This window comes from Calypte anna, chromosome 13, assembly GCF_003957555.1.
Source record: "Calypte anna isolate BGI_N300 chromosome 13, bCalAnn1_v1.p, whole genome shotgun sequence".
NCBI classification, from domain to species: domain Eukaryota; kingdom Metazoa; phylum Chordata; class Aves; order Apodiformes; family Trochilidae; genus Calypte; species Calypte anna.
The window spans coordinates 6,698,211-6,719,466 of NC_044259.1; the positions used below are offsets into that span (position 1 = coordinate 6,698,211).

Below are 21,256 nucleotides of genomic sequence, written 5' to 3' on the forward strand. Positions count from 1 at the left end.
GCCCTGGTTTAAAGTCCAAGTGAAAGCTGTGTATGCAGCCCTCTAAAACAGCTTAGTATTAGAAAAATAAATCCAAAAACCTGAGCCAGAACCAACTTTTACCATTCAATGTTCATATATTAATATGTTCATATATTCATGTCCTCTGAACTGTTCTGAAGAACTGATCACTAGGAAGTCTGTTCAGAAAGGTCAAAAAAACCCAGTAAATTGGAACCTGTGGGGTTCCACACACCCACCCCCAAAGTTCTAATAATGCAGAAGCCGCATATTAATCTCCCTGTGAACCATAAACATAATAAAAGCTGAGGCCATTTCTAACATAATCTCTATCAGCAAGATGCCAGCGCTTTTCCAGATTTCCTAACGGGTCCCTGCTAATTCCATGCCAAAACTAGCAGTGGATTTCTTCCTTTTAATCTCCCCTAATGCCTTATTCGATTATTGTCACTGCTCTCCGACCGCGCACCGTCCCTCCAAACCCTAATTCCCCCACTGGAGCGGTCAGATGAGGCTGAACGGCGGTGGCAAATCCAAAGGACACGCACGGCCACAGACGCTCCCCACCCCGGGAAGAGGGCGGCCGAGGACCGCGGGGAAGGAGGGGAGGCAGCCGGGCTCTCCCACCCGGCGGAGCCCCTGGCCAAGAGGGGAAGGCAGGATGAGAGCAGACACTCGCTCCAGTTGACGGGACTGAGGGCACCTGAGCGTCCTCGGACATCCCTGCGGCATGGCTCTGCTCGCCGCCTGGGTATGCGTCGCTCTGAGGTGAGTTGAACTGACCCCCTCCTCCAGGACCCCCAGAAAACTCCCCCCAGCCCTGAGGAGCGGGGGCTGAGGGCACCGGGCCCTTTCGCTTCTTTCCCGGAGGGGCGGGCAGGGTCTGACGGCGGGGTTCGCCTCTCCTCCTCACAGCATAGGGAAGGCACTGGGGAGCCAGGGAGAGCCGGGGGACCTTTTCTTGGAAAACGTCACTCGGATCCTCGACAAGCTGTTGGACGGCTATGACAACAGGCTCCGGCCGGGTTTCGGAGGTAAAGTCCCGTCCCCTCGGGGAGCCCGAGAGCTGAAGGGTGAGGGGATGGGGGGGGGTGTTTGTGTGTGCGTGTGTATAAGAGCGGGGGCAGCAGGAGGGCCCCGTCCCGTCCGGGATTCGGCAGGAGGGAGGCGGTGAAACCCGAGGCGGGCGGCAATGGAGGGACATTCCTGGTGTCCCGACGGCTCCTGGGGGGTGCTCCCGATGCTCCCCGACGGCTTTTGCCCCGCTCCGCTCCCAGCTGGACTCCGTGTTCCGCAGGTGCTGTGACAGAAGTTAAAACAGACATCTACGTGACCAGTTTCGGGCCGGTGTCCGACGTGGAGATGGTAAGGGCCCCGCTTCCAGCCCCTGCTCTTCTTTCCCGGGATTCATTACGGTGGCATCCGAGTTGACCGTCGTTAAAGCAGATTACGAGTCTTAATCTCCTTGACAATCTGTAGGAGCCATCAGAGCAGTTTGGCTGGAGCTGCATACAGCTATTTCCCCAGCAGCAGAGGCGGCCAGGGCAGACCCTGGCCCAGGCCCGAGGCTGGGCACAGGGGGCGATCCTAACCCCCAGGGAGAGGAGGGACTGAGGTTAAAGATGCCTCTTTAGCCTCATTAAGAAGATTGTAAGCATCTGTGTGTGGCCCAACTCTCCAACAGGGAGGCTGCGTGGCAGGCAACAGCCTCCTGAGCATCCTCAGGGGAATGGAGGCAGCTGCCTCTGGTCATGCTGGGTGCCCCCGCACTCAGGTAGCTGCAGACGCGGGTGAGGAGCAGCAAATACAGCAGAAGCTCCAGGAATTGTTAAGGCACTGCTGTTCTCATTTAGAAAACTGACTTGGATTGCTCTTTTTTGGCCTTGTACGCTGCCTCCCATCCATGCCTACCTGAGCACACTGAATTTGCAGGCAAGGAACTGTGGGCCTGAAGATACGACTAAAGATTTTTCCATCTCTTCATCAGTCAAAGAGCAGGCATAACCATGCTTTCTTACACATTTGCCTCCAGACAAGGTTTAGCTCCATTTCTGAAGCAACTTCTTATAGAGAACTCTTTTCTGGAGGCTTCTGAGAATATTATTAAGAGACCATAAGAAAATTAACTCAGAATAATATTAACTTGACACCCTGATCCTCACTCACATCAGTTCCTTCTTTGTGAATATCCAAAGTAAGCTGCAGTAGAGGCAGGGAGCATGTCTTTTTGTTCTTGGCAATTAAACATTGATAGCTTGTTTTTGCACTTTGAAAGAATACTAAATTAGTAATTTGTATTTCCTTAGGCAGTCATTTTGAATTACATTATTATCTCTGAAAGGACAATGAGGTTTTTCTTCTTACTCAAATTATCTGTTCACTGATTGCTTTGTAACTATTCTTTAAATTATAAAAAAGTCAGGTAGTTTTTCATACTACTTTTTGTTTAAGTAACTACTTAATGGTAATAGGATTAAGTGCTTAAGAGGTAGATGAAATGCCATTGACATGTGTGTTACTTTCTTTCATGGAATTACTGGATACACAGCAACTTGGGACTGCTGACCTCCATTCACAAGTCACCTACCTCTTTTCCATAGGAATACACCATGGATGTCTTCTTCCGGCAGACATGGACTGATGAGAGGTTGAAGTTTAGTGGGCCCACTGAAATTTTGAGTTTGAACAATTTAATGGTCAGCAAAATTTGGACACCAGACACATTTTTTAGAAATGGAAAAAAATCAATTGCTCATAACATGACAACTCCCAACAAACTTTTCAGAATTATGCAGAATGGAACTATTCTTTACACAATGAGGTGAGAACCTGTATTTCTGCTATTTGACCTTTATATTTGATTCTTTCAGCAGTGTTCCTACACAGCATTATTTTTTCACTGTCATCTACTATAATGTATTCTAGATTAACCATTAATGCTGATTGTCCTATGAGACTGGTGAACTTCCCTATGGATGGACATGCTTGTCCATTGAAGTTTGGAAGCTGTAAGTTTTTCTGCATCTTTTTTTTTTTTTTATATTAATGTATTTGATTTGCATGTATGTGAGAATATTAGAAGTGAGATTCTAGGACACTGCTTAATGACACAGCTCAATTTTTTATGATATCTTTAGACTAGAATTTTGCTTTCTCCTCTGAGACTCAGTACATTCATAAACATGGATTTATTCACTGAAGGGTGACTATTGAAGCCTATTTTATTGGTTTCTATTCTTCCACATCTAATAAACAAAGTGAGTCCTTCAACAAGTGTTAAAATCTGTGCTACATTTATTATATTACTTCTAGTTTTACAAAATGAAAATATTTACTCATTCTGTAGTAATCAATTTAAGCATTTTGTAGCAATGAAAAAGCTGCTTCCATTGAGGTTCCACTTCAACCATTCTCTTCCTTTTGATTTTTTGCATTTTGCTGTTAATGAGGGTAGGAACCTGCTGGAGCAGGATACCTGTTTCTATGGGGATTTGAGCCACAAAAGGGATAATGCTTATTTTTTTCAAGCACTTATATATTACATAATTAAAAATAGTAATTTTTCCCTCTTTAATTCAGATGCTTATCCAAAAAGTGAAATAATTTATACATGGAAAAAAGGACCCCTGCATTCAGTTGAAGTTCCACAAGAGTCTTCCAGTCTCCTCCAGTATGACCTCATAGGACAAACTGTATCTAGTGAAACAATTAAATCTAACACAGGTAATATGTTGTCATGTGGGAATATTCTGGCATTATAACCACATCTTAAAAATAAATTACAGGGTTTTTTCCATATAGAATCAGAGTGTTCAATTACCTTTTGCCATTTGAAAAAGTAAATCCTTGGAAAGAATCAACTATCTCTTAAAAGATAGCTTTTCAATATAGTCCCTTTAAGGATACAATTTTTCATGCAGTCCTTAAGAATTCCCCTGACTCCCTGCCCCAGTAAAAACAATACACAAATAATATTCTCTTCTTTTCTCCTTTTTCCATAAGGTCACTTAACTTTTTTTTTTTTTTTTTTTTTTTTTTTAATCAGCTTACTTTTACTATACAATAGGAAGCCTGTAAGTGCTGCCCTCAGATTAGAGCATGTTGGGTTTAAGCCAATAATATTTACTCATATGTTGCCAAAATAATGCTGACATACTTGTCTCTTAACAGGTGAATATGTAATCATGACAGTTTATTTCCACTTGCAAAGGAAGATGGGCTACTTCATGATACAGATATATACTCCATGCATTATGACAGTCATTCTTTCTCAGGTGTCTTTCTGGATTAACAAGGAGTCTGTTCCAGCCAGAACAGTTTTTGGTATGCTGCATTAAGGTCTTTGAACAGCTCAGCATCACCTATGCCATTCATTCATTTCTTTCATTGCTTGTTTTAGGTGAATATTCACTTCAGCTGCTCTATTTCCATCTTCAAAGGAAAATAGGCTACTATCTCATTCAGACATACATTCCATGCATCATGACTGTAGTCCTGTCTCAAGTTGTGTTTTGGATCAACAAAGAATCTGTTCCAGCAAGAACTGTGGCTGGTATTTGTGTCTTGTTCTTTTCTCATTCACTTTGCTCTGTATTGAATCCATGGTATCAAGCAGCTACTGTAATCCAGTGGGAATTGGAACAGTCAGATAGTAGGTATCAGTGAACAAAAGTAAACATTAAAATTAAACCAAGTAATATTCAGTTTGCCCATGAGGGCAAACTCAGCATATTAGTTACACGTGTTTGTGATGTTTTTTTTCCTCTCAATATATCTTAGATTGGTTTCATGGGAATCAGTAGAAAAATCCCTCTTTAAAAAATTGATTGACATTTACTCTGGAACTGTCCCTTCTTTGCATACTGAGTTAAAGATTTTAAAAATAAAATAGTTATATAGGTACCTTTCTTAGTATTGTGGAAAATTAGTGATGTTGGCATTTTAGAAGAATATTTCAGTCCTTATTTCATTCTTATTTCTCCCAGGCACAGTCTGAATTTATAGTCCTTACTAGTTTAAAATACCATGCATTTAAAATACCTTTATCTAACAAAAAGAGGAAAAAATCCTTATGACAAAAAAGACCCAGGTCTTGTTAAAGAAAGAAACAGTTTAAAATAGAGAAGGTTGAAATTAGGGAAGAAAATCTCCTTTCTGCATCAATACCTGTATTATAAATTTCCAGTTTTATTTCCAAGTTCTTAAACTATAAGTTTGAGAGAAATTAATAGTAGAAGAATAAAAGCAGTATGCCCAAACCAGTTTCCCAGAAAAAAAATCATTTAGCAGATCTGTTTACCTCCAAAATGGATGACACTTACCCTTTGCAGGAAACGTAAGAATAAATACTTGGAACATTTTTCAAAGCTTAATTAACACCAATTAACTGAAGAGCACCTACTCTGTATTGACCTGCAAGTAAAAAAACGGGTGGGAGACAGAAATCCTTGAAGAGGTCCTCTTGCCTTCTTTATAATTGTGTATTGGAAAGAACAGCAGATTGCAGTATGGAATTCTTTATTTTGAGTGATGTATGTACATACATACAGACATAGAGATGTGTAGAGTTTGTGAAGCATGGCTTTATCAGAAATTATTTAAAAAAAGAAACATTGTTATTGGTGGCCTAATTTTAACTATGCTCTGAATACATATACCAGTGACTATTACTTCACATTTTTATGTGCCTTTATCTAATCTTTTTTATTCCTGTCAAAGAAGTTCATCTATTATTCTGCAGAAAGAGAGTAGTCAGCTTCAATCTTCCTAGCAGTTCACCCTGGCTAGTTTAAATTAATATCTAGTCATTAAAGTTTGTTTATAATAACATCTCAGATAGAGAAAGGTGTTTAGGTTTTTTGTTGCTTGATTTTTAATAAATAATAAATAGAATATATTTCATTATTTGTATTATGTAACAGATTCTTCAGAATTTACTCTTGTTCAAAATTGAAAGACGAGGGTAAACAATCATCAGTTACACAGTTTACCAACTGTTACTTGGCATTCAGTTTGATAAAGTAGCTTTCCACAGTGCAGAGCATTTCATCAATATTCACTCCACACTGAGAGAAGTCTTATCTATATCTGTAATAGAATAGGAGTCTTATTCCTAAGTTTGAATTCCTGCTGCAGTAAGTTTTTATTCAGACACAGAATATATCATTTTTATTACTAACTAGCACATGGACAGATTCTAATCTACTCACACATTACATTGAAAAGTTCATTCTGGACCTTTGAAATTGAAATATATCTGAGCATACTTGTATTCACATTATCAAATGAGTCTGCCAGAACTGGGAGGAGTACAGATCCTACATATCTTTGTACCATCTCCTATTTGCATTTCTTTAAAACCTGGTAAGCAGTGTCATCAGGATGCAGTTAAGCTCAAATAGCTGGAAAGCTACATCATGTGAAAGATTTGCAAAAAAAACCTGAAAATAACTGTCACTCTGTCTTGATGCTGCAGTATGCAATGACACTGCATCCTTTCCCCTGAGCATCATACAGAGCATACTGATTCATCATCACAACATGACATTATAACATCTACTTTCCCACCTACCCTTTCCCAACTGCAGAAAAGAGCAGAAGAGGGTATTCTCCACCTTACTGTCTTTAAATATCTGCAGTTTTCACATTCTAACAGGAATAATTATAAGTAAACATGAGTCAGAGGCTTACATGTTAATGTGTTTGCTCTTGCATTTTTTTGCTTGAATCAGGTAGCAGTGAGGAGTAAGTATATTTGCTACATTATTAATGCTGTATACTCCAAATGGAAAGAATAAATTCATGAGTTGATGTGAAGAACACTATGGGGCCCTTGAGCTACGTGACCAGATTTATTGTGTGAAAATGGATAAGCAGCTCCAGAGAAGGAGCTTTTCTGTCATTCCATACTCGTAACTATGGGTGCTTTCAAATCAAGGGACTGTTAGTGAATCTTGAAGAGTGTACCCAGTGATTAAAGACAACTGCACAGAGGACCAAACTCTTATTACTAGAAATACTTGGATTGTAGCCTACCATGGATTTTAATACAGAATTTGATTGCTTCAATGGGGGTTTTGTAAGCCATGATCTGTTTTGTGCAACAATAGGAAAAGGAGAGGATTGGTGTTGGGAAATGGCATTTTTATGGCATAGGTATATTAACTTAGATTTCTGTCAAACATTCCAGTTTGTAATCCTGCAAGTAAAGTGTCCTTCATACTTTGAGCCTGAATTCTGTTCTGCTTATGCTTATCACAATTTTAAGAAGCTGCACTATGTAGCAGGTAGTTGCCTTAACTTTAAGGTTGCTCAGTGTATTAAGAAAGTTTCTTCAGAGCTTTTAGATGCTGAAGCCAGTATAACTTAATCAAGCACACAAAACACTCAGTATTCTTGTTAGTCAGCTGGTACATAGGATGAATTCTAAAACCAAAGAGGAGTTGGTTGATTTTTTAATTATTTTTTTTTTAATATATAGGAATTCAAGAGTGACCAAGTTGCAGCAAAATTCTAATGCCCCCATTTCCTCTCTTTTTTTTCCAGGAATCACTACAGTTCTAACAATGACCACTTTAAGCATCAGTGCACGCCATTCTTTGCCCAAGGTGTCCTATGCTACTGCCATGGATTGGTTCATAGCTGTGTGCTTTGCCTTTGTCTTCTCTGCACTTATTGAATTTGCAGCTGTCAACTACTTTACCAATCTTCAGACTCAGAGAGCAATGAGGAAGGCAGCCAGGGCAGCAGCACTGGCAGCAGCACTATCAGCAGCAACTGTACCGGCAGAGGACGAGATTGTCTCGGTAATTGCTTGTTTTTTTCTGATATTAAACATCATATAGGAAGAGGCAGCTGAAGTGGTGAATGCAAAAACAATATTAAAATGATCTTAACCTGAAACAGATTATGTAACCAGATAATGTCTATTTATCAAGACATTTTTCTTATTCCAGAAAATGAAAAGACTTCGTTTATTTGTGCTGTTTATTTAAATTTGAGACGTGATTTACTAGAGAAATGTTTAGTTGGGAAGAGATTTCAGGAAAGTCATTAGGCTCTTACCCATAATACTCCTCTTGAGCAATGCTGTAGGCAATGTGGTGAGGCAGCTGTGGCTCTCTCAGTAAGTCTGCAGAATTTTTAGGACACTCTACAATTGAATGAATATGTGCACTGGCCAGATGATTATGGGATCACTGTAGTACGTACCATAAGTGGGTCATCTGAAAGGAGAGGAATTAAACTTTGTATAAACTTGTCATCTGTTGATTTCATAAAAATCTATGTTGGTGAAAACTGATGGGAAAAACAAATTTAAAAATTTAAAGATTAAGGATAGATTTTAATATGTGATGAAGACAGGAAGGATTTCTGGTATCAAAAAAAATACTCAGAACTGATTGTAAATATATTCCTTATATCTCAGGTTAAGTCATGAACACTGTTTTATAACATACATTAATATACTCATCACTATAACCTTTAAAGATGGTGTAAAACAGCCATTTAGAGGCTTTTGCTACGTGAGGGCCTAAATTTCTCAAGATAAACGTGTTTACAGAATATATTCTGTTTTTGTCTTTTAATTCTAAATTAACTATGTTTCCTGAAGAAAAAAAAACCCCACAAATCTTTCAAAGTACTATCAAAAAACCTCTTTCCCCTTCAGTCTCCTTAATTTCATTTAAAATCTTGCTTTTTTCAAATGAACAAAGTTTTTTCTCATGAGATTTTTTTATGGTAGCTGAAAAAAACTGCACACTCAGAAAGGAAAGATGGCAGAAGACCAAATTCTGCTCTACTGCACTAGTGAAACTAGTAGAAGCTCTGCTCAAGTTATTGCACTACACTGGTTTCAGTAAGAGAGACAATGCTCAGTTAGCTGATGACAGCCCAGCATGTCTGTTCTGGTTCCAGGAAAGCTGCTCTATCTACCTCAGTTAACTCAGAGCAGCATTTGGCTTGCTCTCTTTGTCAACTGCAGGCATTCCCTGCATGAAACACAAAGCTATGGGTGTTCCACTCCAAAATATGATGGCAACAAGCTGAGTACTCATCTGGACCCTGACAGAAACCTGGTTTTATTCCTATGGTGACCAAGCTCGTTCTAGCATGTCAAAACCAAACATTATATACATACATACGTCTAAAACACATGATGCAATTTAGCTTTTTTCTCCATTTAAAAAGTGTCTTTTCTCAATCAGTTGTATTCTTTCACTACTGGGGCTTCCTTTATCCAGGAATATCCCAACACTGGGAACTGCAGAGGTAGGGTGACACTGTCTGGAGTGCAGCATCTGAAGAGATGGTCAGGGAGTGCACCCCATAGATCGAAAGACATCCTTTCCACCTGACAGACTGTATGTAAAAGACAAAAGATTGTTGCAGGGCAGTATCTTGATTCTAGTTATGTTCTGAAAGATCTGTTTTTTCAAGAGAAAACAGCACAGAGCAGAGAAATACTGCTGGGAGAGCTTCCTTCTCCCTACAGATAGCCCTGTCCTGGGGTTTCAAAATACCATGGCTTGGGCAGAAAAGAATTCTCATTCTCTTTAACAGCGTTGCCCAACTGCAGAGCAGCCATATGTCACTTCAGTATAGGGAACTTAGTTTTCCATAATTACATCACAATATATTGAGTATTTTTAATGAGTATCCTGGTGTAACTTCAGTTTGCATTATCAACAACCCATTCTGAGATCATCCTGAAAACAGCTTTCTGCATTAAATCCTTGACTTTCCATTGATACAGGGAGACCTTTCTCCTCCTTCACAAGTGCAGATTACCAAGCAGACTATTTAAACCAAACAGCTTTCAGTTATATTGACTTTTTGCCATCCCAAAGAAAGCAGATAGTAGTTATTTGGTCCTGCCCGAGTTAAATACTTGTCTGATTGGCAAAGCCAATGCAGGGCAGTAAAGAAGGTTGGGAAGTAGTTGATATCGTGCAACAAAATAGAAAAATTCAGGATTTATTGGATTTAGGTAATTTTTTTGTACAAGATTGAAGTCCAATCCTAGTACTTTTTTGAAGAGGGGCAGTGAGAACAAAATAAATTATAGAGAAAAAACCAACAACAAACCAACCTGTCTAGTGCTGTTCATACAATTCTGTCTCATTTAGACATGGCCATAGTTTCTGCTGTAGAAATTTAGCAGAATAAATGTAGAGACAGGGATTACTCTGGCCTGACATCGATAGTTTAAGAGCTGAATGTGACTTTGCATATTGTCACATGAACTGCCTGTTTAACATAGGCAGAGACTCTGTGCTAATTATATTATTTTTCTGATAATCTACGTATAAATGTCATTAAAAGACTCTACCATAGTACCTTCCCATTAAAAAAAAAAAAAAAAAGAGTAGTGTTCCAGTCTGTGTTCCCTTTAGTGTTCACCTGTTTTATATAACAGCAATTTTAATACAATGGGCAGGGTATATTTTTCAAAGTTATGCTTTCTGCCTCTAGTGGCTCTTTAGACTTTCCATGCAAATAAACCAGCTTTGAAGTAATGAGGCAATAGCTTCTTCCCCTAAATATATTCACTTGATGGTTAGGTTATGTTTTGAGGGTGTATTTCAGTTCCTGATGGTTAAGAAAAAATTTGAACATGGCTTTCCTATGCTTCCAGTGAGTAATTTAACTTAAGTGATTTAACCTTTTTGCTATGGTAAAGCACAGAGAAAATAATTTTTCATGTTATTCCTCCTATTTTCAGAAAAGGAAACTTTGTACTCCCAAAGAGATGCCTAAATCTAGGACTATTACTGGCTTCTAAACTGTATTCAGCTTCTAATTATGCAGAACACTGTAGATAGATGTTTGCAATATACTTTTTATCAGATTCTACAGATATGCAAAGAAATGTCTAGAATTGTAGGTTATAATAATGAATCTCTAGCATGAGATGGATGCACTGCACAGAACTGTAAAAATTGAGGTGCGTGCATGCCCAAAAGGAAACCTTACATAATGTGGTGAACTCCCATACTGCAAGGTGCTGCATTTGGATTTTTTTACCCATCCCACTGCTGTACTTACGGCTAAAGCTGTGCTTGATTCCCCTTTGGGAGCAAAGTCACAAGCATGTGATCTGATGTGTATAATAAAAACCATTGAAATCACTCAGAGTGTATCTACTAATGAGAAGGGCAAGGAACAGTTGTGTTATGTAATTAATTAAATATTCTGCTTTGTACAGATGTTGAGTTTTGATCCTAGTTGTTGGGGTTTTTTTTTTTGTTGTTTCTGGGGTGGGTTTTTCTGTTTTATGGTGTAAGCAAAATTCAGTATCCTTAATCAATCAATTATAAAGAAAAGAGAGGATAACATTTTTTGTCTAAACTTTGAGTCTATTCTAACAATCCTCTTTTTACTGCATTGCCCACAAGAGAGACAGACATAAGTGAGTAAAAGAGAGATGAGTAAGGAAACAGATATATTAATTTGTTTAAAGTTAGGTACTGTCTTAGTGCATACCTAAGATACTCCTGTTACTATTAGCTCATAAACTAAACTGATAGTGAGAATATGCATTGGCAATACAAAGGAACAGAGAGAACAGTAAAGAATTATTATGAATTACAGAAATCTCTTTGAGAAAAGGAAATGTAAAGCCAAAGAGCATTCATAAATCACAGCATCTACACAAATAATAATTCCATTTACTCCAAGGTTATATATGCTGTCTTTTTTTAAAATCTTGAAGCCAAGCAATTTGCTGGAGCCTCCTGATATATTCTAAGTATAAGTAAATTCTAGAGATATTGCTGAGAGCTGTGAAGAACAGCACCTTTATAGAGGGGAGATTGCTTTGTGAGCTTCCTAGGGGATCAGAGAGCTGAGCTGCAGCATCTGAATGGCCAGAATGTACCTTGCTGGCTCACATGCACAGCAGCTTTTGTCTTGTCCAGTTTAAGGGTGTCCCACAGTGATGAAACAGGGACCTTGCAACCTGTTGTGTGTTATTGGGTAGTCAGACAGAGTGACAATTTTAGTTGCCTGATGGAACTAAGATTTCACATGACTGCAAGAGTATATTCTCAGAATCAGGATCCAGTAATTTAAGAGAATTCATTATTTCATTAGCTACACTGTGCCATGCCTCAGGCTTCTGGTTGTTGCTTTTGCTACTTTTAAACAGCCCTTAGTGAGTGGCTGGCTATGTGAACTCTGGAACATGAGCTATTTATTCATCTTTTCTTGCTGTATTTTGCTGAAGTTTCATTATTCCATTGTAGGTAATCTTTCTCAAAAGGAAAAGTTAGATTTAACCACAGTAAACAAATTACTATAGCTGTTCAGAACTCAACTGTAATTGGAAACTATATGGTTTGCTCCTGTTGCCTCCTCCTCTTGGTTTGGCAGTGAATTGCAATGAAAAATGAGCTGTGGTTCTGGGGCAGCAGGTCTGGCCTGCAGTCAGCTACCACACAGAATCATTTTCATTACACCTGACATGAATTTGGACCTAAAATTCCATATACTGAAGCTGGTATACAAGAAAATAATCCTGCTGGATGGCACTCAAGGGTGTTGAAGATGGTGTAAAGAGCTACTCAGGGACGTCTTTAATCATTTATATCAACTCTGAACCATCTACTCAGCAGGTGAAGAGCATGACAAAAAACTGTAACTTTGAGACTGTAATATGTACTTGCCCTTCCTAAATATTGGCTCTTTTGGGTTAAGAGAATTTATTAACATCACTCCATTGAAAGAAATGGACCTAAACTGTCCCCAGAGTGGGTACCCAATGAAGCTGCTGTGTGCTCTCCAGGTACTGAGGATGCACACTGACTCCAGATATTTCTGTCTCCTACTTGAGATGAAATCCCACTGAGATAATCCTCCTTCTATAGCAATCCTCCTTGTATAGGAAGGAGATTCAATAAGTAGCAGAAATGAAATAGCAATGAGGATTACACTTTTCTGAGGGCCTGTTCAGATGATCACAATGATTTTACTACCTCTACATTCTAAACTTGTTCTGTACTGAACACCATCCCCAGACCATATGCTACATCTGTTCTGCCTACTAGTAACTCCATACCTCAATACAACCACTCCTGAGTCATGCCTGAATGATCCAGAGCAGAATTGGACCCACCTTATACCAGAATATTGCAAATTAAAAGGGCTAAAATTCCCCTTAGCACTTGTATTTTTAGGTGTTGCTCATTCTCCACCAAGGGTCAAACTAGCTTGCAGTAAAGTGAACAACAAGCTCCCTTACAATTTCTATAATACAGCTGAAGGCAGGGCATGCAAGTAAAACAGGATAGCAACTTGGACTGAAAGAAGCAGCCTGGGGTCTGTCAGTTTATAGAGGAGGATTATTATTTATTATCATTATTATTATTAGCCAAAGTGGACACAGTTAACTTTCTTTCTGAGACACATAGGTAGATCATCCTCCATTTAAATCTGTCTCTTGCTTGCTGCGTTACTGGAAAACACAAACCCAAACATCTGTGTTCTAGACAGGCACAGCCCCAGAATATGAATGTTGTTTAATACCCATTCAAAACATGATACCAATCATTTAATGTGTAGATGGCAAAGGGAATAAGGAGAGATATGGCAAGCTGGAAGTGTTTATGGGATGTGGAGGAAGAAAAATTTATTAAGTAAGGGAAATATGTGCAGAAAAAGCACTTTTTCTTTTTCATTTTTTTTCCCCTAAATACTTAGACTGAAATCAGCTGTGAGGAATCCTTCTCTCCCTCATTTCAGTTGGATACCAGTCCATTCATGCATGAACACAAGTTGGCATCATGTACATAATGGAGTAGCAATAATACCTGTATTGATACTCTGGCAGTAACATTGACCACTAAAAGGATAATTTCTGTTATAACCCTATTTTCAGTCATAGATGAGATACCAGATGTGTTATGCTAGTCTTTTATCTAGGATTTGGGGCCCAAGTGCAAGTATAGGCAATGTATTTGAATGTATTTCAGAAAATCCTTTTAATTACACATTGATGTGTATGATTAAAATCTGTTTTCATGCATAGAAATCCTGCAATATAAATCCCAGAAATGCTAATAGTGGCCTGCATTTCAGTGAATGATGGTCACCAAATCTCTCCCCAAGGAGTAACTTTGGGGATGGGTATCTAACAGCATTTTACTACCTTAAAACCATTGTAAATGCTACTACTCCATTTTGCAACAGATCTTCAAGCTGCTGTATTTTAAATTATTTACACTATCTAAGCTTTCCCTCATTAGCTTCAGTTATATGGTCATCTAGTTCTACTGGCCAAAACAGCTGCATCTTCAAACCTTGAATAGCTGCTTATGTTGTGCCACCAGTCCAGTCATGTGGCTGCTGCCACATCATTGTTCTGAGCAGTGCCTGTAGCAGCAAGGATTTTGGAAGTTTCTTTGCATGTAATGCTAACCTGGAAGTGGGTAACTGAGATAGCAGAGAAGCCATAATAAAATCAGAAAGCTAAGCAGACAGAGAAAAGCCTCATGATCTCAAAACCTAAGACTTTGTATCCAAAAATCACCCTTTCACACCATTCTCCTCCCCATTTTTCTGTGTTCTTCTACAGCATTCAGACTCCAACTGTAACCTAAAGAAGAGAGTGAACTCCATCACCTCCCAGGCAGATCGTTCCTCTGAAGCCAGCATCACTGCCAACACTGCATCCCAGTCTCAGCCAGTGGCTGTTCCTCCACCAGCCCCACCACCACCACCCCCCCCACCACCTATTGGAGGCACCAGTAAAATAGACCAGTATTCTAGGATCCTCTTTCCAGTGGCATTTGCAGGATTCAACCTGGTATACTGGGTCGTTTATCTTTCAAAAGACACCATGGAAGTGAGTAGTAAGATTTCTGAATACTTGCTTGTAATATGTAGTATCATTACTTGACCAATATTATTTTAATTTTTCATTCACTCTTGTAACTCCAGTTCTCTCTCCTCAAAAAAGACTGGTTACTGATACCAGTTTTCTCTAAAAAAAATCAGCTATGGCTTCCAGTGGCACTCAGTACCTTGCAGAAAGGCAATTTGAAGATGAGAAATGTAAACACCTCCATGCAATGTTGCACTGGGCAGAACACATTGTGTAAGACAACATATGAAGCCATTTTCAGCAAACAAGCTAATCTTAAATCTCCTATTTCTTTGTCTTTCTTTATCCAGTTGGGAATGGTAGCATTATTTGTTGAAGCAATACAGTGAAAGAGATAAAAATTTCAATATCTCCTAAGGTTTGCTTAGTGAGGTAATAACAGTCTCCCCCAAAAAGTGTTATCAATTCTAAACATTTATGCATAGTGTGAAAAATTAACAACTGCAGTGTAGGGTTTATTAATCAAGAATACCTCTTTTTATGCATTTTAACATTGATTTTTCTTCCTTCTTCATATAGCTGAAATGTTTTATGCAGGCAAAGGTGCTAAATTCTTTGCTTCTTTGTCTGAATCAGACTGTGATCATGTCATTAGATATCCAGGAGGTCCAGAAGACATGACTGCGCTGCAAATTGAGCACGTCTAGAATTATCAATCAATGATTAGCTTGTAATTTTCAAACAGTCATTAAACTGAGTCTTTAATGTTTTAATTCCCTAGTTTTTCCCTTTTGCTTAGATACAGCTAGTGGTGTCCAGTTTCTTTGGTAAAAAATATATTCATTTGCTTCCTTGCCATAGTTTTTGAATCTCATTGTGTTTTGAAGTCAATATGATTGGTACATTTAGCTTTGTTGAGGACAGCTAGAGAGATAATGATGGGTTTTAGATAGTACTGAATAGACAAAGTCCCTTACATCAATAAAAACAGAGTCTGTCAATCTGGTCTGAGTGGTGAGCAGATTGTACCTTTATTTTCTAGATTAAAGGTAAAGCAAGCCAAGGGAAATCTCATGCCCAGCCAGGAGATGTTGCAGTTCAAAGCAACAAGACAGTACTGATCAGCTGCTTGAAGTATAGGCCAACTAGGCTCTAATTTTGCTGATATTTATGCTGTCTCTCAACGATGGAGCATGCTGCCAAGCAGCTTGTATGAAATCAGGGGAACAGGAAGATAGGAGGCACTATGTGTTAGAAATGCTTCTGCAGATGTCTCCCTCAAGAGGTCACAGCTGCTAACTCCTGGCCACTCAAAATCTGCCCAGTGCTAAATTTAGCATTTGTGCCAGAGTTACTGATCCTGCTATTAAAATATTGACTATGTGTGCAGATTACTTATCTCAGTCAGAGAAGTATCAAAAAAGCTCATGCTTAATCATTACAGCTCCTGTTTAGATGCCAGCTCTCTAGCTTGCATAGCTTGCCCCAGCTCCAGTGAGTTCATTCAACCATTCCCATTTTGGATCTAGAAATATTTAGAACATAGTTGCCATCTCCCTTGGCAGTGATGAAATATTTACACTGAACCTTGTATATTAATAACTATATTAGAACTAAGCTTTTAACATTCTTCTGAAGTTGAGGACATAGTGCTGACTATAAATATTTTTAAAACGCCACTTTTGCAGCCTCACAAACCTGCTTATAAATTCAAAAAATATATTCTGCAGTAGCCTTTTAGAATGACAGAAATCCAGCAGCAAGGTTTGGAAAACAGAAGAGTATTGAGAGCTGGGGTGTTTCAAATGATTAAGAATGCAAACAATTATGTAAAGTGTTGATCAAGCTCTTATTGATAAATTACATTTTCCTTTTGCTTACTCAGTTATAACTAATAAAGATTGTGATATACATTGCTAGGTACCACTTCCCAATTGTTACTTGCAAGAAAAAACAGGCTTGGTTCAGCTTTAAAAACATATTAAATATATGTAAGCCTATCCACTGAAGCAGGAGATAAAGTTAGAGAGCAAAGCATGGCAAGCTTCAAGGCCAGTTCAACTAATCAAAGATTTAAGCCCAAAAGGTTGAATTTTTGTGCAGTGTTAGTTAAGAAATTGATTTTCATTTAGAAAGTCCTTTTTGTACAGTATTTCAGGTATATTAGCTTTTCTGATTTACTTTGAGTTCATTTGGCTTTTGTTTTAAAAACAAAATGGAAAAAAATAACCTATCAGTTCACTGAAATAACAATTTTCTGTGCATGAGTTCTTGTAGTTCACCTTTCTAGGATTTTGATGAGGGCAGTTTGGAGTGTAGAGCTGGAGCTGAACATCATTCACTTCAGTTTGTTATTGTGGAGATTTCTAAAGGGAACAGCTAACTACTGGCTTTGAATGGTGCATATAGAATAAATCAGGAAGCATCTAATGAAGCTGTGAGTGAAAGCAGGCTATTAGCACTAGAATCAAAGGTAATTTTCAACTCATGCCATTATCTTCTGACTCTTTGTTTGACTTTGAAGGAAGTTAAAGAATGTTTTTATTTTATGTTCTGGATTCAGAGCATCAGCTAGAATGAGCTGCCTTGTTAATGGAATGACAGAGTTGTATGAAGTGAGGAGATCTCTCCTAGGCTGTTTGGTAGTATTTCTGTGCTGCTAAGCAGTTTATTTATGGCTTAAGTAATGGGCCATATGTTACAGAAATGAAGCAGTCATTCTTGCATATTGTGTCTGTTAGTATTTATAAGAACTTTGAGGCCTGAGTACATCTCATATTGCTTCTTGGAGTAATTTTTTTCTTTCCCCTCCCCCTGCATTTAACAATTTTTAATTCTTTGGAAGACTTCAGTTTAATTACCCTTACTCTTAGTTTACATGTATAGTAAGAGAATGTCAGTTACGTAGAAATTTTAGGATTTAGAAGTCTGTAGAATGAAGGTGTTTCAGTATTTGAAAATTATTTTTCAGAGTGGGCAGGACTGGACAATAGCAAGAATAGCTCAAACTCTGTATATTATACTCCATATATATATATAGTATATATGTACATACATTCCATATATATATATATATATAAAATATACTCCATATATTTGGAATCAAACACACCTCAGCAAACCAGGAGGTTTATAAGTAAATTTGCTTTTTAAAATTAATCTTTTGCTGCATTTGTAAGAAAAATAGAAGCATTGCTTGATGGAAAAAAACATAAATCTGAGTTGAAATTAAGTGCTTCAGGTGAATGCTTTTTACACTCAAATGGGGATGAAGTTGTCTTCTGGCCTTATTATTTAAGTAAATGGTCATACTCTCCATTGGAACAAGTGGGAAAATATTCTTATTCAGTAGCAGTCATCTACCATGCAACTTCATACATAAAAGATATTTCAATGTAAACTGGATTGCATGGCAGAGTAGCAATAGCATTGCAGGACAATAGTTACACTGGTAAAAGCATAAAAATGAAGCTAAAATAGCTGTGTCTGAATTTTCCTAGACAACATGTTAGAACCTAATATAACCAAAGAACAACATAAAACTAGGGAAGAGGAGGTAATTGAAAACATGCATATGAAAGAATTCCCTGCTGAAATAACAGATGCCAGGTTTTAGACCATAGAAAATGCTGATACCTGTATAAGAAATCCACCTTTTTCTCAAAATGTTTTTTATCTGTAATGCTGAAAGATCCTTAACTACAGCAACGTCACTGAGATGTTTATACTATGAAAAATATAAAGCATTAAAATTAATCTAAGAGGACTTACTCCCTCACTACATAAGGTTGGTTTGTAATTAATGTAGATGAAAAATTTGAAGAAATGACATTCTTGTTATTTATGCATGCAAAATGGAACAGGGTGCTTCTATGCTGCATATTTTGTGATGCACAGTAATATCTTCCATCCACAAAAAGCTCCATACAGTAAGAAAAAATTGCACATTTGTCTGGAATAGCCAAGTAGGGAAGTTCTTGAAAGGAGAATAAACCTGTCTGTCTCAGAAGACAATGCCATACAGCAGGTTTTTTCTTTTAGATTTTTGTTTGTTTTTGTGGGTTGTCTGGGTTTTTTGGTTTGTGGTGGGTTGTTTTTTTTTCTTTTGAATCTTGCTAAGTTCTTGAGCTGATAACTAATTCAGGTGAATTGGCTGCTTAGTTTATTTTAAAAATTCCTTGATTCAGAATGGAGAGTGAGAAGAATAGAAGGGCTTTATCTAGCTTTGCTGTATCTTTCACAGTCATATATGCTGTTCTCTTATCAAGTTTCAGGAGAACACCATCATTGCTCACAACTGAGCTTTGGAGATCCAGGTAACACACAAAATCCTAAAAGGATTTTCAGGCAGTTCAGTTTTAAGTCTTTAGAGACAGCTAGAAATCAGGTAATCAGGTGCCTTGGTTGGTTATTTGTTAACAACCTATAGATGAAAACTTCACTCTACACTTTTCTTCCAGTTTTTTGAACCTACTGCAATGCATCTTCGAAATGACTATCAGCCCATCTGAAGAATTTCTCAAGATTTCAAGAAATCACTGAAGGCCACGTAGGGCTAAAGAGACTTCAAAGGACTATCCACAAGTGCTCTCTATTTTCCAAGAGGGAATACTTATACTGGACATCATCTGGAAATAAAACTTTGGAAAGCTAGAAATTGCACAGGGTTCTAACAATACTTAATATTTCATGCATTGATTCTACTATAAAAGTTCTAGTTAAATTGTTTTGAAATACTTAAAAAAAATACAAAGAATGTGCATTTGTTCTAATTCTGTTAGAAAAAATTCAATGTTTACATGATATAAAATATCAATAATGGGATTATTTTTTTTAAAAGACAATAAGAATTGCTAAAATAAACCTGGCTGTGGACTGATATAACTTAGCATGGTTTCCGTGAAAGGTTAGGAGCTGCACTGCTTTGTAGCACTTGAGATTGACCTAAATAATGTTAAGAAATCCCATGGAAGTGAGCTGCAATCCCAGCATGTTTTCATAACACTTACATAGGAAAGAGGAATGATCTTCAAGTTCATTTTCATCTCCTTTAATGTGAGATAATATTTATGATGAACAAGAAAAACAAAAATAGAAACTGTTGTTCAAGTACTTTGGTTAGTTATGATACTGTAACTTTTTTGTTTTGACAGTGACCAGGGAGGTACAACCAAACTAAGCAAGGAATTTCTGGGCAGGACTGAAGTATCAGGGAGCTTGCAAGGTCTAGGGCTGAAGAAGCAGCAAGATGCAGCAAGCTAAATGCAAACCTGTGGCTCCAGGGAACTTCCTGGCAGCAAGCCTTGATGGCTAGTTGGGAACAGGCTGCATTTTGTCAGCTGATTCTACTGAACTACCCAGAGCAAATTCCCTAGAACTTTTTCCCAGAGAAAAACTACTGTCAGCATATTCAAAGTTTGAAGACAATAATATTTTAACTTATTTGGCACTCTCAACACAAACAGATGATTTCTCTGATATTTAATAGTTTTCTAATATTTATTGTATAATTGCTCTCATCTGCATAATCCTTTTTAAGAATGTAATTAGGAAAGATATGCCTAATTAAATCAATGTCAAGCCAATTTTGTTGCAGGTATAATGGACACTGGTGGGAGTCAAAACCACAATAATTGCCCTTGAGCCAAATAGAAAAAAGTAAGAACTCCTATCTCAAAATTAATTTAGTACATTAAATGATTTTTACGAGAAACATGAAACATTCAGGGTCTTCTGCTTTGTCTAAAAAGTCATCTTAGTCACTGTGATAAAATATTTAGGGACTGACTGGGTCCAGTAATCTGTCAACTGCATTATTGGCACTGTAACAATTGTGACTGCCTGACAAGCAGCTCCAGCTGTCTCCCTCCTCCCATTTCAAGAGGAGTGCGTTGCTTTTACTAGTGTGGTAGCTGCACTCAGCATGTGCAATCACCTTTTGTACTCCCTGTTCTTTAACTTTGGAGAGCTTGGCTGGGGACAGTTTAAGTAGACTTGAGTCAATAATAACTCTTATTTGCACAGAGATGGCATGGTTACAATTAGCTTTTCCTTACTGGCTGCAGGCTGGCACACTTGGATGTATTTGTAACTGCACTGAATTCTTTCTTCCTTTTGCTTTGAAGCTGAAATTGTGACAATTTTTCCCATTTTAAGCCCTTATGTACTATTTTAAAAAAAATAAAATATGGACAATGGGTAAGTATTTTATAATTTGTAAATAGATCTTATTTTGCAAAAAGCAAATTCTGCTACAGGGACACTAAGAGGTAATTTTTCAATATAACAGTCCTTATTTTTGCTTCACTGAATAATTTTCTATTTTGAGAACATTAATATCTATAAGAGGTTTCACAGTATTATAAAATTAGTTTATGCACAAAATGAAAATGTTTAAGGCTATGAAAAAAACAAGTGACACTAAAGAAGCCA

At 37.8% G+C, this 21,256-nt stretch overlaps 1 protein-coding gene across 1 annotated transcript; it reads left to right on the forward strand.

The window, feature by feature from the left end:
- Positions 1-730: 730 nt before the first annotated feature.
- GABRA6 (gamma-aminobutyric acid type A receptor alpha6 subunit) lies at positions 731-19,369 on the forward strand. Its single transcript, XM_008498700.1, has 10 exons — positions 731-768; positions 916-1,034; positions 1,298-1,365; positions 2,601-2,821; positions 2,926-3,008; positions 3,580-3,723; positions 4,171-4,323; positions 7,546-7,805; positions 14,576-14,845; positions 19,285-19,369. Exons 1-10 carry the CDS (start codon positions 731-733, stop codon positions 19,333-19,335), a joined length of 1,407 nt encoding a protein of 468 aa, XP_008496922.1. The 3' UTR covers positions 19,336-19,369.
- The last annotated feature ends 1,887 nt before the right edge of the window (positions 19,370-21,256 follow it).

Excerpts from the sequence above, each read along its gene's own strand:
- GABRA6 (XM_008498700.1), top strand. The coding sequence starts at position 731 with ATGGCTCTGCTCGCCGCCTGGGTATGCGTCGCTCTGAG. Across the intron at positions 1,366-2,600 it reads CGGTGTCCGACGTGGAGATG|GAATACACCATGGATGTCTT; the intron begins GTAAGGGCCCCG and ends TCTTTTCCATAG. Across the intron at positions 3,009-3,579 it reads TCCATTGAAGTTTGGAAGCT|ATGCTTATCCAAAAAGTGAA; the intron begins GTAAGTTTTTCT and ends TCTTTAATTCAG.